We start from the raw sequence: 16,714 nt of genomic DNA, 5'->3' as shown, positions 1-16,714 counted from the left end.
AAAATGATTTTTAATTTTAATTATTTCTTATGTATCTTTAAAACGCGATCAGGTAGGATTTCAATCAAAAATGATTCTTACAATTTAAAACACACAGAAAAAGATGTCACTAGCAGATTTCTTTGACATTTTTGTCAAACTTGTTTGCCGCTGAGGAACACTGTGAGCGGACTCATGCGCAGAAAATCACGACGATTTTGAAGTCAACACTGTTCGATGAAAAATTACTCCTATCTACTTTTCTTCACTATATCTCGTAAATGGTCCTTTCCATAATTATCTATTCCTATTCTAGTTAAACATTCGCATTGTGGCATCATTTGTTGAAAGAAATACACAATGGATTCAACCGACAAATATCTGTTTGAGCCCGTATTAGAAAAGGCACTAAAAAGATCATTTTTTGACACTTCTTATTCCAATCTAATGCGGTAAAGATATGGACATCTTTTTCGTAAGTAATGAATGTATCGTTCCATACGAATATAACCTAACATGTGAAACGTGAGTAATCTAATATGAAAATAAAGATTGTTCTGAGTTTGATGATTGAACTGTTAATGTTTAGAAGTTGTTAACAAGATAAATTAAGAACTTTGCATTTATATATTCATTAATATATCCACCAATCCATCTGTAAAGACATCTATCCAATATCCAAATATATTCATCCACCTATTAATCCATCTATTTAACCATCTATCCATCCGTTTAGGTATGCCGTATTTATGCCTTATAAAATCCCCTGCCCAGCAAGTTTTAACGACATTTTTGTTATTTGTTTAAAAATTCGTCGGACATATTGGATACGCCATTTTGTTTTTTTGGTTTTCCTTACCTAAAAACCTTCAGGTATCAAGCAACAACTATTTTTGACTGATTTATTACAATTTTTTATTATTTGTTTAAAAATTCGTCGGACATATTGATTTTCCAGATTTTAATGTTTTTCATACGTAAATTGTTAATTAGATTTTGCAGAACTATTAATTATCTGTTGACGATCTTTTTTAACTGTATTTTTCTTAATGTGTTTTCAAGAATAAACTATTGCCTTGTAATAATTTACATATTTCTTGTTGTAAATTAATATGTGATAATTTGAAATAATAAATATGTTAAATTAAGCTACTTTTACTTATTTTTCTTTTAACTGGAAGACAAACCGTAGGAGAGGGATAACCGATCCCATATTTTTAAACCGATTGTTTTTCGTATCTTTTGACTTTTGGGCTTTGAAGAGGGAAATTTAATTACATAATTTTCTAAAACATAACACAAAAACCTCTGAGGAATGAATTTCAACTGAAACACCTAAATTTTTAATAAATTTATTTACCCGCCATATTCAAGTAGAGAGTTTCAAGCGAATTCGAAAATTTTTTTTAAAAAAGTCCACTGTATTTGATCCGCCATTTTAAATTTTGAAAAACTGATTTGTAAATAACAACCCCCAATTCAGCGTACCCAAATTAGGTTAATACAGTATATGTTTAGTTTGATTCCAAAAAATGTACCTTTTTCGAGTACAGTATAATTTTTTTAATTTTTACGTTATTACCAAATTTTGATATTATAATATGTTGAAAATGTTTTGATAGAAAACAGTTTGGTAGCATAATAATTAAATTTTAAGTTAGTAAAATATAAAATTTTGTCAAAAGTTCGTTTTGTGTATGGAACCCTATGTTTCAGTGAGAATATATAATCCGCACTTAAAAGATATTTTATTCTCATTTGAAAAATTGTTAGTTAAACTAAAAATAAAAACAAAGAGCGTAATTAAGTCAAAGATTAAAAATAAATCTTAATTATTAAAACGAGGCGTTAACCACCAGATTTAAAAATTTCATTACTTACTTTGCAAGCACCACCTCCCCTTCTTTCCTTCCACCATCTTGTTTTTAACGTATGTAGTGTTCCTTCTTCCTGAAGCTTTAATATTGCACCACTTATAGCAGTCCTGTATGGCGAATCTACAATTTAAAATTATAAAGAATATTAAGTCAGATTTATAAAGTACAAAACTGTTGGTATATACAATGAGGCACAAAATTTTCAAGAATTTAAACGAACACTATTAAAACATGTTATTTAAAAAAGATTTGTGAGCAATATAATGATCGTTTATTTTAAAGGTACAATTTTTTGACAAATGATTTTCTCGACAGATGGAGCATAAGTTAGACTTTAAATAAGAAACGAAAATCTAATTTGTATTAATAAAATCAGACTTTTGTCGATACATTGCTCAGAAGCCGAAATTTTTGACATAGTTTGTCTTTTTGAACAACAAACAGTCCAAAAATGTCCATAAAAAAGTTATATCTGTATGTATGTATGTCTGCAATATTTTGTTCCAGCATCACGAATGTAAGAATGATATGACCGTTTGAAGTTAAACTTTCCAGTCTCTTAGGTATTAGCCCATCTTAAAATCTTAGCAATACCCGATTAAAAAATATTGATTTTATTACAATCCATATAAATAATGATACGATAACCTTACTGAAATATGTTGTGTTATGTATGTAGTCTTTTCATTGTTTTAAAAATAAAATTAATACATTGGTATCGAACGTTAAATATTATTTAAAAAATTTTTAAAATAATATTCAGAGAGTTTCTTAGAGTAAGAAATTAATTCAATTGAGGCCTTGTAAAAATAAGAAAAAATTTGTTTTAACCCATATATAGACCACCCTAATCGATACGGTTTGAGAAAAAATATTTAAAATTTTTTTAACATACTTGGGGGCATGGCAATGCCATATCCTTTTGAGTCCAACAATCCCCCAACTTGCGTCAGTTCACAGTTTCTCTCAATTACGTATTCTATTGATGTGGATTCCATTAAAAAAGCGTAACTTCCCTTTTCTTTCACAACTTTGTTAACACCTTCTACATTACTTGTAGTAAATACAGATGCTGAATCCATAAAGGACCACATTCGTTGGTACGTTGAAAAATTGGAATCCTGAATAATATGTATTATTTAGTGTGAAGTACTATTTTAAAATGGGGTAGATATGCTTTTTATGTTTATAAATTGACATAAGGTATTAAGGTAGGAAGTGTTATCACTCATTTTAACATTTTTAAATTCAATATATTGAAAACCTAGGGTATTATTTGAAACCTTGTATCATATTAAATAATTTTGTACAGTAAAGTTTTTGTTCTGCACTGAGCATAAAGAATTTGTAAATCATTTTCTGATAGATGTTTTCTTTGCCTTTTCGAGGTTTAAACATTAAAAAATATCAAAACTAAAATTTTTCCTTTTTATTTCTACAAAATAAAATTTTTTAACAGAAATGTCACCTTGAGAAAGAGAATACGTTCACTTTCCAATTAGATATCTAAGAAAACCCGTAATTTTCTGTGTTTTTACTATTTTTGTATTTCAATAGCAAAAATTAATATTTTTTAACGTTCTTGGGTTCATTGAAATGGTATTATGTTATACAATTCAAATTATTTAAAATAATTAATATTCACATCCCTACTGTTAATTCCCATATGAGATTCTTTATAAAATCGCTTATGGTTTCTTATATAAGATTCTATGCGAAATCTTATAAGAACATCTCGTAAGAAGAATCTCATCAGTGTTCATATCGGATTAAATATAGGATCCCATTTGTGGTCGAAATTTGAAAAATAAAATTTGTGAATATCTCAAAAATGGTAAGAGATACGCAAAATCTGACAAAATTTTGAGTTCCTTTTATATGAAACAAAAATATTTTATGTTTAAAACCTAAAATATGTCTCATATTTAAAAAAAAAATAACCACTACATATTCCCATGTGGGACACTATATAAGATCTCCTATAGAATCCTATAAGGACACTCATGAGATTTTTCTCATAAGTGTCCATATAGGATTCTCGTAAGATCACATGTAGTATCTCATATGGGAAACCATAAGTGATCTTATACGGGCTCTCATATGGGAATTTACAATAGGGATCCTTCTTCACGTATATAGTGAAAAATGGATCAAAAAGAGTTTAAAAAATTATGATTAATATTTAAATGACAGACAATGATCAGTAAAGTGTGTAAATCTTAAATTTAATTATGGGATAAAATTTCTGTAGCGTACTATGTGAAAAAAGTTGGTCAGATGGGACTGTAACTTGCACATAGTTTAGCCCTACGGGTGAGTACATAAATAAACTTTTACAAGAACATGTAAATTTTCTTGTATACAAATATTAAATATATTTATTTGTACAAAATCTTGTGTAAGATCTTGTAAAAGATCTAATACATGTTCTTACCAGAACAGACACAACTTTAGCTGCTAAACATGTACATTTTCTTGTACAAGATCTTGTACAGAGATTTTTAATAGAGTTTAAAACCTCTTAAAATAAGTATTTCTTTTTAAAAATGTTTAAATAGGCAATATACCTTTATTTGGTAGAAGAAAATTATATATAATCGAAAAAAAACTTTGACTATTAATATAAAACATTTAATTTTAAATATAATATAAATATATTATATATTATATTATAATCTTATATTTTTATTCAAAGTTATTCTTTTGATTATACTTGCTGTATATGTTTACAGCGTGTTTTTATTAAAAATAATTAAATAATCTTCATTTATTATTTTGAAAAACAATTTTTTCTTGAATTTTTTAAATTTTAAACATATACAATACATGTTATTCATTACAGTGAAAGTGACCTTAGCTCTAAACAAATTTTGAGTTATGTTGAGTAAGTGTGTTACCTTGACTAAACGTTTATTTTAATAATTATGTTAAATCAAAATTAGTTTTTATTGAATATTTTTGATATAATAAAAATTTGAACATTAGTGCTGAATTACGTCACACTGTAAGGGGAAGGGGGGTCAGTAAATTTGTGACAACCATAAAAAAAATGGCGCTAATGTACGCAATAGTGTGTGACATGGGGTGGGGGGATTAAAAAGGGTTAAAAATGTGTGACGTAATTTATGGACGAACCCTCATTTTAAACAAACACAACAAATCTAACAACAGTTTGTTACCTAATTAAAATATAATGTCTATTAAAAAATTCTAAAGAAGAATTACATATTTTAAGAGGCATTAAATTAAAATAAAGTAACTTTAAACGTAAAGGAGACCCATTTTTCATTTAATGTCATTTAAATCAAATCTATACTTTATATTTACCAATCGATTCGTTTCAATGAAAGGAATGTTACGTACGTTGTTCTCAACAGTTATTTTTAAATTAAAGTATGAAAGGTTCAGAAGGTAAGACAGAAATTAATCTCAATTTAATTTATATATGTTACTGCATTGATTGCTTTTAATAAATACAAATTTAGTATCTAAATTTTATGTATAATGATTAAAATTGTGATTAGTTGTTTTTCTTTTAAATTTTTCATTTGGTAACATGTATATTTTAAAAATAATTAAGGGGAAAGAGCGAAAGTAATCCCGTTTTTGTTTTGCCTTCCTGGGCGTCTTCTGTCGATTAGACCTTGCGGCAATGTTCTCAACAAAATATTAACGGATGTAGCGATTGATAGCATTGAAAATGTTACAGATGCCACGAGAAACATTGCGTCAATGTTCAAAATCTATACTCTGTAACGTTGCAATTATGATCAACTATTAGCTTCCTCGGCCATGGTGGAGAAACGTGAAGCCCCCTTTATAAAATATATTGTAATCAAATAAAAAGGGGAATAAAACAATATATTGTAAACTATCTTAAACTCAAATTAGCAAAATATTACAGATAAATACCTCAAGGATCCAAGAGTAACTCTTATATTTGATAGAAGAACTTTGACTGCCGAGATTAATTTATTTTCAGCTTGACTGATGCAGCCACATTGGCGCTCATAGGCAAACCAATAAACTCTCAGAAGGAGCGAGTAGAGTTTTAAAAGCGGTTTGAGGATCGAGATGCAGCCGAATCCATAATCTTTAGATCCATCATAAAATTATGTTATTATATAATTTTATCTATTTAATTACTATATTTTGCACTGCTCCAATAGGCACATCTTCTAATTGTTCCAAGATTAACCGCGCTGCATTGTAAACGGCGCCGGCAAGATCGCAACCCGATCCGATACCTGATAGATTCTTGATCTCACACTTATCGACGGGGTCGCTATTGCGCATTCCAGTGTCGAGTCAGGAAGAAGACCGAGCAATTAGCAATTGATCGACCTTCACGTTTTAGACGCCGTGGTTTGCGAAGGTTAATAGAAATATATAATTACATACTATAATAATTTCAGGTGGCTGTCTGTCCCACATGTTCTATATATATTTTGTCTGTCCGCATGTATTACTATATAAAATTCTTTCTCACCGCATTTGAAGTGTGTGATATGTATCCCTTCCTTATGGTGTCAACTAGAAAGAGAGAGAGAGAGAGAGAGAGAGAGAGAGAGAGAGAGAGAGAGGAAGAAAAAGAGTGGGAGAAGCGGAAACCATTTTGTCAGCCCACATTTGAAGAGTGGGATATTTAGCTCTCCTTTATGGTGTCAACAAAAGAGACAAAAGTAAGAGAGAGATAGAGAAAGAGAAGTGTAAACCAATAAAATTTTTAAATTCTCCCTTCTCTCTACTTCAATATACAAACAAAAAGGAAAATGATTTTCTTATTGGTTTACATAGCGCATGTCCAATTCATTTTCAATATTTTTACTTGATAATAATTAGTTAGAAATAATTTTATTCAGTTTAATAATTATTAATTAAAAAAAGTGTGCATTTATTTAATATGCGGTAGTGTTCAAGTGATTATAAGAAGAAAAAACTTATTTTCATCTGTAAAAGTAAGTACTCTTTTTTTATCAAACTATTTAAGGAAAAAGAAGCATAATAAGACAAAAAACTTTGAAATATAATAAATATATTGCTTAAGAAATTCTTTTCTTTATAATCGCATGAATCCATCTATTTTTATAATTTAAATATTAAAAAATGTCCTCCATATGGTAATATTGACCACTGTCATAGCAACAGTTGCTTTAGAAATCAACTATTGCCATAGCAACTATTGCCATAGCAACTATTGCCATAGCAACTATTGCCATAGCAACTATTGCCATAGCAACTATTGCCATAGCAACTATTGCCATACCAACTATTGCCATACCAACTATTGCCATACCAACTATTGCCATACCAACTATTGCCATACCAACTATTGCCATAGCAACTATTGCCATAGCAACTATTGCCATACCAACTATTGCCATAGCAACTATTGCCATAGCAACTATTGCCATAGCAACTATTGCCATAGCAACTATTGCCATAGCGACTATTGCCATAGCGACTATTGGCATAGCAACTATTGCCATAGCAACTATTGCCATAGCGACTATTGCCATAGCGACTATTGCCATAGCAACTATTGCCATAGCGACTATTGCCATAGCGACTATTGCCATAGCGACTATTGCCATAGCGACTATTGCCATAGCGACTATTGCCATAGCGACTATTGCCATAGCGACTATTGCCATAGCGACTATTGCCATAGCGACTATTGCCATAGCGACTATTGCCATAGCGACTATTGCCATAGCGACTATTGCCATAGCGACTATTGCCATAGCGACTATTGCCATAGCGACTATTGCCATAGCGACTATTGCCATAGCGACTATTGCCATAGCGACTATTGCCATAGCGACTATTGCCATAGCAACTATTGCCATAGCAACTATTGCCATAGCAACTATTGCCATAGCAACTATTGCCATAGCAACTATTGCCATAGCAACTATTGCCATAGCAACTATTGCCATAGCAACTATTGCCATAGCAACTATTGCCATAGCAACTATTGCCATAGCAACTATTGCCAAAGCAACTATTGCCATAGCAACTATTGCCATAGCAACTATTGCCATAGCAACTATTGCCATAGCAACTATTGCCATAGCAACTATTGCCATAGCAACTATTGCCATAGCAACTATTGCCATAGCAACTATTGCCATAGCAACTATTGCCATAGCAACTATTGCCATAGCAACTATTGCCATAGCAACTATTGCCATAGCAACTATTGCCATAGCAACTATTGCCATAGCAACTATTGCCATAGCAACTATTGCCATAGCAACTATTGCCATAGCAACTATTGCCATAGCAACTATTGCCATAGCAACTATTGCCATAGCAACTATTGCCATAGCAACTATTGCCATAGCAACTATTGCCATAGCGACTATTGCCATAGCGACTATTGCCATAGCAACTATTGCCATAGCAACTATTGCCATAGCAACTATTGCCATAGCAACTATTGCCATAGCAACTATTGCCATAGCAACTATTGCCATAGCAACTATTGCCATAGCAACTATTGCCATAGCAACTATTGCCATAGCAACTATTGCCATAGCAACTATTGCCATACCAACTATTGCCCAACCAACTATTGCCATACCAACTATTGCCATACCAACTATTGCCATACCAACTATTGCCATACCAACTATTGCCATACCAACTATTGCCATAGCAACTATTGCCATAGCAACTATTGCCATAGCAACTATTGCCATAGCAACTATTGCCATAGCAACTATTGCCATAGCAACTATTGCCATAGCAACTATTGCCATAGCAACTATTGCCATACCAACTATTGCCATACCAACTATTGCCATACCAACTATTGCCATAGCAACTATTGCCATACCAACTATTGCCATACCAACTATTGCCATGCCAACTATTGCCATACCAACTATTGCCATACCAACTATTGCCATAGCAACTATTGCCATACCAACTATTGCCATACCAACTATTGCCATACCAACTATTGCCATACCAAATATTGTCATACCAAATATTGCCATACCAACTATTGCCATACCAAATATTGCCATACCAACTATTGCCATACCAACTTTTGCCATACCAACTATTGCCATACCAACTATTGCCATAGTAACTGTTGCCATAGTAACTTTTGCTATGCTAACTATTGTCATAGTAAGTAACTATTGCCATGGAAGCGGTTATTTCTTTTATTTCTTATATTTATTTTTATATTTTTATTATTTTGAACCTTGATCACTTAACGTGTGATCGCCCAATACCATTTGGATATTCAAGATATCTTAGGAATGTCCTGGGAATCACCGGAAAGTTTAACATCCCTAGGATGTCTCAGGTATATCCGTAGATATCTTAAGGACATCCTTCAGATATACAAATTTCCGGATGCGGGTAGGACGTCTATAGGATATTATTAAAATCCCTTTGCTGTTAGGGGGTAATAAAAAATTCTTAGATTAAATGTCTTTCAAACCACATAAGAATTATGTCAAGATAATGACGAATAAGAATCAGATTACATAACATAAGGCTATTTAAAATATCAATAAATTTAAGCACCATTAAATTAAAATATTTTAAAATTTGTAATACTATTTTAGGGTGAATTATACAGAAGAGGGTTTTTGTGGGGTAAGTTGTCAAAGTTACATCTGTAAATTGCATTAAGAAAATCATGTTACAAAAAGAAAGTTATATTAATTTAAGTGACGCAGATTTTAAAATTATTGATGAAGAAGGAGAAATTCTAAATGATAATCATATTTATGAATTTGAAAAATTGTTGAGAAGAGAATCTAATTCTATTTTCAACATGCAAAGTATCTTGTATTTAAATATGCTTGTTCAAATTTGTTCTATTAAAAAAAATCAAAAGCATATTCAATAATACTTTTTAGTAGTTCTTGTGTTGCTGGTCATTGGATATGGACTTATTACAATGGAGCAAGACTTTATATTTATGATAGTCTTAATTTAGGTTGTTTAAATGAGGATCAAAATATGAAATATTTAAGTAGATTATATCCTTAACAACCTCCAGTAGTTTTTGCAACAGTGCATCAACAACCGAATGGTATTGATTGTCGTTTATTTGCAATAGCAATTGCAACATGTATATTCTTCAATTTAGATCCAAATAATCTTGATTTCGTTCTCAGTCAAATGAGAAATCATTTAGTTTTTATGTTTAGAAGTAATCATTTAAGTCCCTTTCCTTCTATAAAGACATTAGATAATAGGCATTTATTTGTTGAATATGATTGGAATTGTCTTTATAAAAATCGAGTAAATGAACTCCGTTATGACAAAACAAATTCTTCTAATTTTTCTAATATTAACAATGATGATATAGATGAGAGTAAAAATATTAATAAATAATATTAAGCTATTATTGCTGTTAATGAATTTAATGAAAATATAATTTCACAAAATTATTTAGGTTTGATGAACGTTAAATGTAAGCATTGTAATTTCGTTAAACTTCTTGTGTGAACAGCCGTCAGATAAAGAATTTAGTAATTGTTGTCATAAGGGTAAAGTAAAGTTAGATGATTTAACTGCTTATCCTGATGAATTAATTAAATCGTTCTATGACTCCACCTGTGAAAGCAAAAACTTTAAAGAGAATATACGTTCGTATAATAACGCGTTAGCTTTTGCGAGTATGGGAGCTCAATTAGATGTTCCAAAAGGGAAGTCACCTTATGTTTTTTCGTATACACGGTCAGATCTATCATAATACATATTCTCTTCATCCAAATCAAGATGATAGACGTAGATTCGGTCAGTTGTATATAATTGATACACGTGAAGTTGTTCAGGAAAGGTTAAATAATAAATATAATAATAAATGTTTGCCAAAATTATTTTCGAAATTAGATATTTTACTTCGAAAAATTAATCCATATGCTGAAGCATTTAGAATGATGCGATCTTTTGAGATTGAAGAAGAAAAGTGAGCGGCTTTAATAGAGACGCCTGTAAGAGATATTGAAATGTGGATTAAACGTGATAAATTATTAAATAATAAAACCTTAAATATTCCGCATTGTAATGAAGTAGCTGCTGTATTTGTTAGCGAAGATGGCGAACCTCCCATGAAACGTGATATATGTATACATCCAAAAAATTCCAAAAGTATTCGAATTATAATTATTCAGTACAATTATGTATTTTTGTATTTTAAAAGAAAAAGATAACTGCCCAATGAACACATTCCACAATTATATTATAATAATCTTTGTATTCATTCCTTTATTCATTCACATTTTCTTAGCACTTGATATTTCTCGTTCTTATTAGATTATATACATATACATCTTTGCTTTGATAATGAGGGTTCTCGAGGGTTTCTACCTACAATTTGTTTCGTCGAAAACAGCCTTCGGTTCAGGGTTTATTTAAGATGGGCGATGATCGTTTAATTACTGTCCTGTAAGGGGAAGTGGTGTCCCTCATCTTACCAGCCGCGTCCGAGCTGTAACCATGTCGTTATATTGGAGAATCAAAATCAAGAAGAAAATCTTTGGTGTCAGCACCTTTGGGTTAAATTGGTTTAAAACACATCGTATAGGTTTATTGTACCAAAATTATAAAACTTTTGAATATTAACATTTACAGGAAAATTATTTTATTTAAACATATATAAATATTTAAATAATCGAGAACGGAACCCTAGGAAAGCGAGTGTACCTCGCACTTATAAAATTTTTTTGAAATTTTCCTTTAGTCATTAGTCCTTTTTGAGAGAATCACCCAAATAAATTTTCTAAAGCAGGAAACTGAAATGGAAGATTTGTTTTGAAAAGTGACTTTACCAGGAGCTTGAAATTTGAAGAAGGTTACCATGTCACACATAAAAGAGTATTTTATTTTAAGTAATAAAGATTTTAAAATTATTTAGTATGTAAATGAAAATTTAAATTATATGCATAGGTATAAATTTTAAAAATGATTGAGAAAAGATACAAATTATTTTTTCATTATGAAAAGTACTTTGAATTTACAAATAGTTCATTTAATTTTTTCAATTAAAGAAGAAGTTAAACATATTCAAATAGTTGTTAGTGGTAATACAATTTTGGTTATTGGATTTGTATCTATTACGATGGAATAAAACTTTATATTTTTGAAAGTCTTGCAGCGTGTTTGAATGTTCTTCCATGTATAATATTTAATTACATTGTTCCCTTTTCAACCAACAGTAGTTTTTGAAGCTCTTGATCAACAACCGATTGGTACAGTTAATTGTTCTGTACATGAAATAGCATTTGCAACATCTGTATTGGTTAACAGTGTAAATTAAAAGATTAATTTATGAAACTGATAATAATATAATGAGCAAGCATTTGATAATATTTTTTGAAAACAATTAATTAAATCATTTTCCGGCAGTTGGAATGTCTAATATTAGGATTCCGATTTGTAGAGAATGATTGGAATTGTCTTTCCATAAATCGAGCTAAAGAACTTCAAAATGGTGGTCGAAACCTTTCATATTTTTGTAAGACTTTTGCCAGTAAAAATGACAACAGAGTTCTGTCTACTGAAACTGAGAATGAAAAGTAAATACCCAAAGAAAAAAATTTGTCATGTAAGATAAAGAAATTATCTACAGAAATTGAGGAGGTATTTACATGTTGATATAAATTCAGTATGCACAACAGAAAATAATGAGAAAATAATTTCGAGTCTTATTGTTATTGAAAATTTTGATACCATGACATATCCTACAATGTTTCCTTATGGTGATCCTGGATGGACTGTTAACCTTAAGCATACTCAAGGTAATTGTAATTTTATTCATTTACAATTTTATATGTATAGTCTTTCATAGAGAAGAAAAAAGCGGGGATTGACACATATGCGTTTAATTATATTTTTACGTGCACAAATTTGCGATTCAAAAACTTTAAATAAAATGATATGTGCTGAAATCACAGACGAAATGAAGAATCCAGTACTTTTTAACATTATAAAGCGATTTTAAGTTCATGGGCCTTGTGGTAAACAAAATAGGAATTCACCCTGCATGGATCCTGAGATGGGTCAATTAAATATATTGCTAACAATTCGACGATCGTAGCATATAATCTTTATTTAAGTACAAAATTTAAAGGTCATATTGATTGTGCAATAATAGGTATTATATTATTATAACACCATAATGTTGAAATAGTAATACAGTAACGATTTCAAAAATAACATTATTAATTTTGTGAGATCAAAATTCCAATAACTTTTCGTCAAATAAAAATAAGTTTTTAATTTATCATAAAAAATTACAGATACCACGCGCGTTTACGCGCGTTTCTTTTAGCTAGTTATTTTATAATATGAAAAGAACATAGTTCTAGAATATTTGTACCAATAAAGTTATGCAACTATTCTAAAACAAAGGAGTAACAGAGTTCTAGAACGTTACAATTATGTTACAGAAAAGTTCTGAAATTTTGTTCTGGAATTTTTCTGTAACAAATGTTCTGTAATTATTTTAGAATATTTTAATCGCAAAGATTACAGAACTTTGTCTTCGTTTAGTTCTAGATCTGTGTTGTTACTCTGTTAGGTAACATATCTAAAACGATATTCTACAATCATTATAGAAAAATTCGTTTTATATAATTAATTCAGAATACGAAAGTTGAAAATGTTTTCGAAATTTTGTTCTCTTTTTATTGTATACCTAACAATTTTAAGTAATGTTTACATACTTTTTTAAAATTCTGTCTTGTTTAACAATTGTTTTTTAAATTATAAATTTATTCTAAATTTTTTCAAATAAAAACAAGAAAAATTCTTTACAGTTTTTGTAGAAATTACAAATATGTGACATGAAATGAATTCAAACTTTGAAAATATGAATGTTTCAATGAAATTTTTTACTATATTACTATTTATTTATTAATTTCTATATTCACACAATTTTACTTTAACAATTATTGTAAAGAATGTTTTATTATTAAATTTACGCGCGCGTAGACAGCTAGTATAATAATAATTGAAATATATTAAGATAAACATAATGTTATCCAAACTGTTGACAACTATTATTAAATAAAATAGTAAAAGGATTAAAAATATCTTACTTATTAAAATGGCGGTGAGTCAATTATGTCATTGATTTTCTAATTCAAAATAAAATATAAATAAACTCTTAAATTCTTCAGCGATTCTTGCTAAAGAACAACAATGTATAAAATCTTTTTTTACTTTAATAAATTTTATTGTGTGAAATGTTAACTATTGTTTGTTTAATAAATGTCAACTCTCGAACTCATTCCCTACAGAATTAATATTATTTAATATTATTAAATGTAATTCCTCAATAATTATGGCTTCAGGTAAACTCTTTTCTCTGCCGATGCCAGGCGCTCAAAATAATTAAAATAAAATAAATCTGATCGCCTTTGTAATCTGTCATCTATTGAGTTTTCCCGGACTCGATCAAGATCTTAATAAATATTTATTTTAAATCTAAATGACAAGTTATAACTTTTAAAAACCTTGTACAAAATGCATGAGCAACCATTGTGGCAGAGTTTCGAATATAACAAATTTTGAACCGATGATATTTTTCCGAATTTAAAAGATAAATATTGTTATTAAAAAATATTAAATTGTTAAGGAAAATTTTCACAAATAATAATAATTAATAAGAATTAAAGGAAAAAAAGAGGAAGAAAGACAGAACCTTAATAAAATATCTCGCGCTGTGGGTACAGCATGTGTTGGATAGCTACGGTTACACACACACATATAAGGATTTTCGTGCCTATGAGTACGAACAACCATGTGTTTCTCGCGCTACGGGCATAAATATAGCGCTTGTACGTAACGTGTTAAAGATATCGTGTTCACAAAAAAACCACACGCACATACACACATATACATATGGACAGTTGATCAGGATCTCACATAACATGTTTCTATAAAGAAGACAATTTGTTTTCATCATTTTTAAAAATTTTATAAACGAAAGGACTACAAAGCTTCCTCCACGAGGAAGCAAAATGTGAAAAAAATCTAACATATTTTGTGGGTCAAGAGGATTCTAAATTCGGGTTAAGGGTTAAGAAAATCGAAAAAAAAGTTTTCGGTGAAACGTCCTAATATTCATCTATTACTAGAAAATATTTGGTTTTTAGGGTTCCGATCACACAATGGACCGTGATGGAACCCTTATGGTTTCACTCATGTTCGTCCTCAAAATCATGTCCCCCCTAAAACCTAGCAATTTGAACCGATGGAGCTCAAACTTGGTACACATATTTAATTTCACGTGGAAATTTCACGAAAAATATAGCCAACACCTTTGAAATTGACTTAAATATTGTTTAGCTACAAAAACTCGAAATTCCTTAAAAAAACAGTATGTGTCCTCTTAATCTTTAAAGTTTTAGAGCTAGTGAGCTAGAAATGAGTATAATTATGTAATTTCACTAGTAGAGTTATAGAAAAATATAGCAAATTGCACTAAAATTAGTTTAAATATGAGGTTATTGAAAAAACTCAAAATGCGTTGAAATATCGTGTTTTTTCATTAAACTTACACATTTAAAAATTAAAAAATTGATCATCACTTGACTAATTTTTTATGAAGCAGTCATTAGATCTGCCGCCCCAACAAGAATGCTAATCTACTGCTACTCTTGTTAGGACGGCAGACATATCGTGACTACCGCAAAATCACTTATTTTAGAAGAGGTCTCAAAAACCTGTTGTCATTGGCTTAATTTCTAATATTTATTAACAAAAATTTTATAACTTACTTATTTTATAGTGTACTTTAATGTAACTAAGTGCTTAAATAAAATTATTTATTATATGAAACAAAATTATAAAAATACATACATTTTTTGTCCTTTTTGACCTATGTAAATCCCTTAATTGTACGGCCTTAGAATCTCAAACTATTAATTGTAAGAGTAATTCTAATATTGGAGGAGTATTAGGACTACCATTTTCATTTGACATTATTAACGAATAAATAAATAAAATTTTTAATCATTACTCTAGTTTATAGATACTTTTGATGTCAGGGGCCAAGGCCGCTCTGGAAGATAAATATGGAGCCGATAGATCAAATGCTATGATGAAACCTTTAGTTGATTGTACATTAAAAGCATTCACCCGAGGTTTACTAGATGGTATATCTAGTATGATAGAAGCTAGAAATTCTAAAATAATTAAAAAAGCATTAAAAATTGCTTTGGAATTTGAAGCCCGACATCAGTATCATAAAACTGGATGCGTAACATTATTCGAGAAATTCTCATTCAACCATTTACTAATTAGCAACAATCATATTTTCAACACTTAAATCATTATCCTCCAAATGCATATGTCTCTTATAATTCATACCCTTATGTTCATCATTCTTCCTAATAACAGTTTTTTGGAACTACACTAGAGTCTCCGAAGAGAGGACAGGAAGAGTCTTGGACCTCTCTACGGAATTCGTCCTTGACGCCGAAAATTGTAAACACTCCAGGGCCGTATATCGTATCACAGAGATGTGTTTTTTTAACAGAATACATTCTATTATATACATAAAACACTGCGCGAGAAAGGTACACTAAAAACAAACGCTCCTGAGTTCACGTTCCTCTTTCTGATCCCGCCCATCTCTTCCCCCCTCACTCCTTACCGCGCCGCGTCACTACTTAGTCCTCTCTTCAGAAGTCCTCTCTTGGGAGACTCCAGTGTAACAGCATCATTGTTAGTAGATACTGGAGCAGATTTAATTTTATTTAAATTATACGTGCGTAAAGTCCGTAAAGTCCGTTTTTAAAAATTTAAAATGGCGGACGACAATTTTAAAAATCAAACCAATTTACATGAAAATCGTTACTCAGGGGTTTTTGGGGTCG

General features: G+C 30.2%; 1 protein-coding gene across 2 annotated transcripts in view; it reads right to left on the bottom strand.

The window, feature by feature from the left end:
* LOC127276932 (glutamate receptor ionotropic, kainate 2-like) overlaps positions 1 to 16,714 on the bottom strand; it is a 588,544-nt gene that overhangs the window by 265,801 nt on the left and 306,029 nt on the right. For both annotated transcript variants that reach the window (XM_051297684.1, XM_051297685.1), the window contains exons 9-10: positions 2,752 to 2,977; positions 1,861 to 1,976 (exon numbers count right to left, since the gene is read on the bottom strand). In XM_051297684.1, the coding sequence (XP_051153641.1) occupies positions 1,861 to 1,976; positions 2,752 to 2,977 (342 nt within the window). The remainder of the gene's footprint in view (positions 1 to 1,860; positions 1,977 to 2,751; positions 2,978 to 16,714) is intronic.

Source organism: Leptopilina boulardi, unplaced genomic scaffold (genome assembly GCF_019393585.1).
Source record: "Leptopilina boulardi isolate dan_hultmark-lab unplaced genomic scaffold, ZJU_Lbou_2.1 LbouV2_156, whole genome shotgun sequence".
Classification (NCBI taxonomy): Eukaryota; Metazoa; Arthropoda; class Insecta; order Hymenoptera; family Figitidae; genus Leptopilina; species Leptopilina boulardi.
The sequence above is the reverse complement of the archived record's forward strand: the minus strand, read 5'-3'. Positions and strand labels throughout refer to the sequence as shown.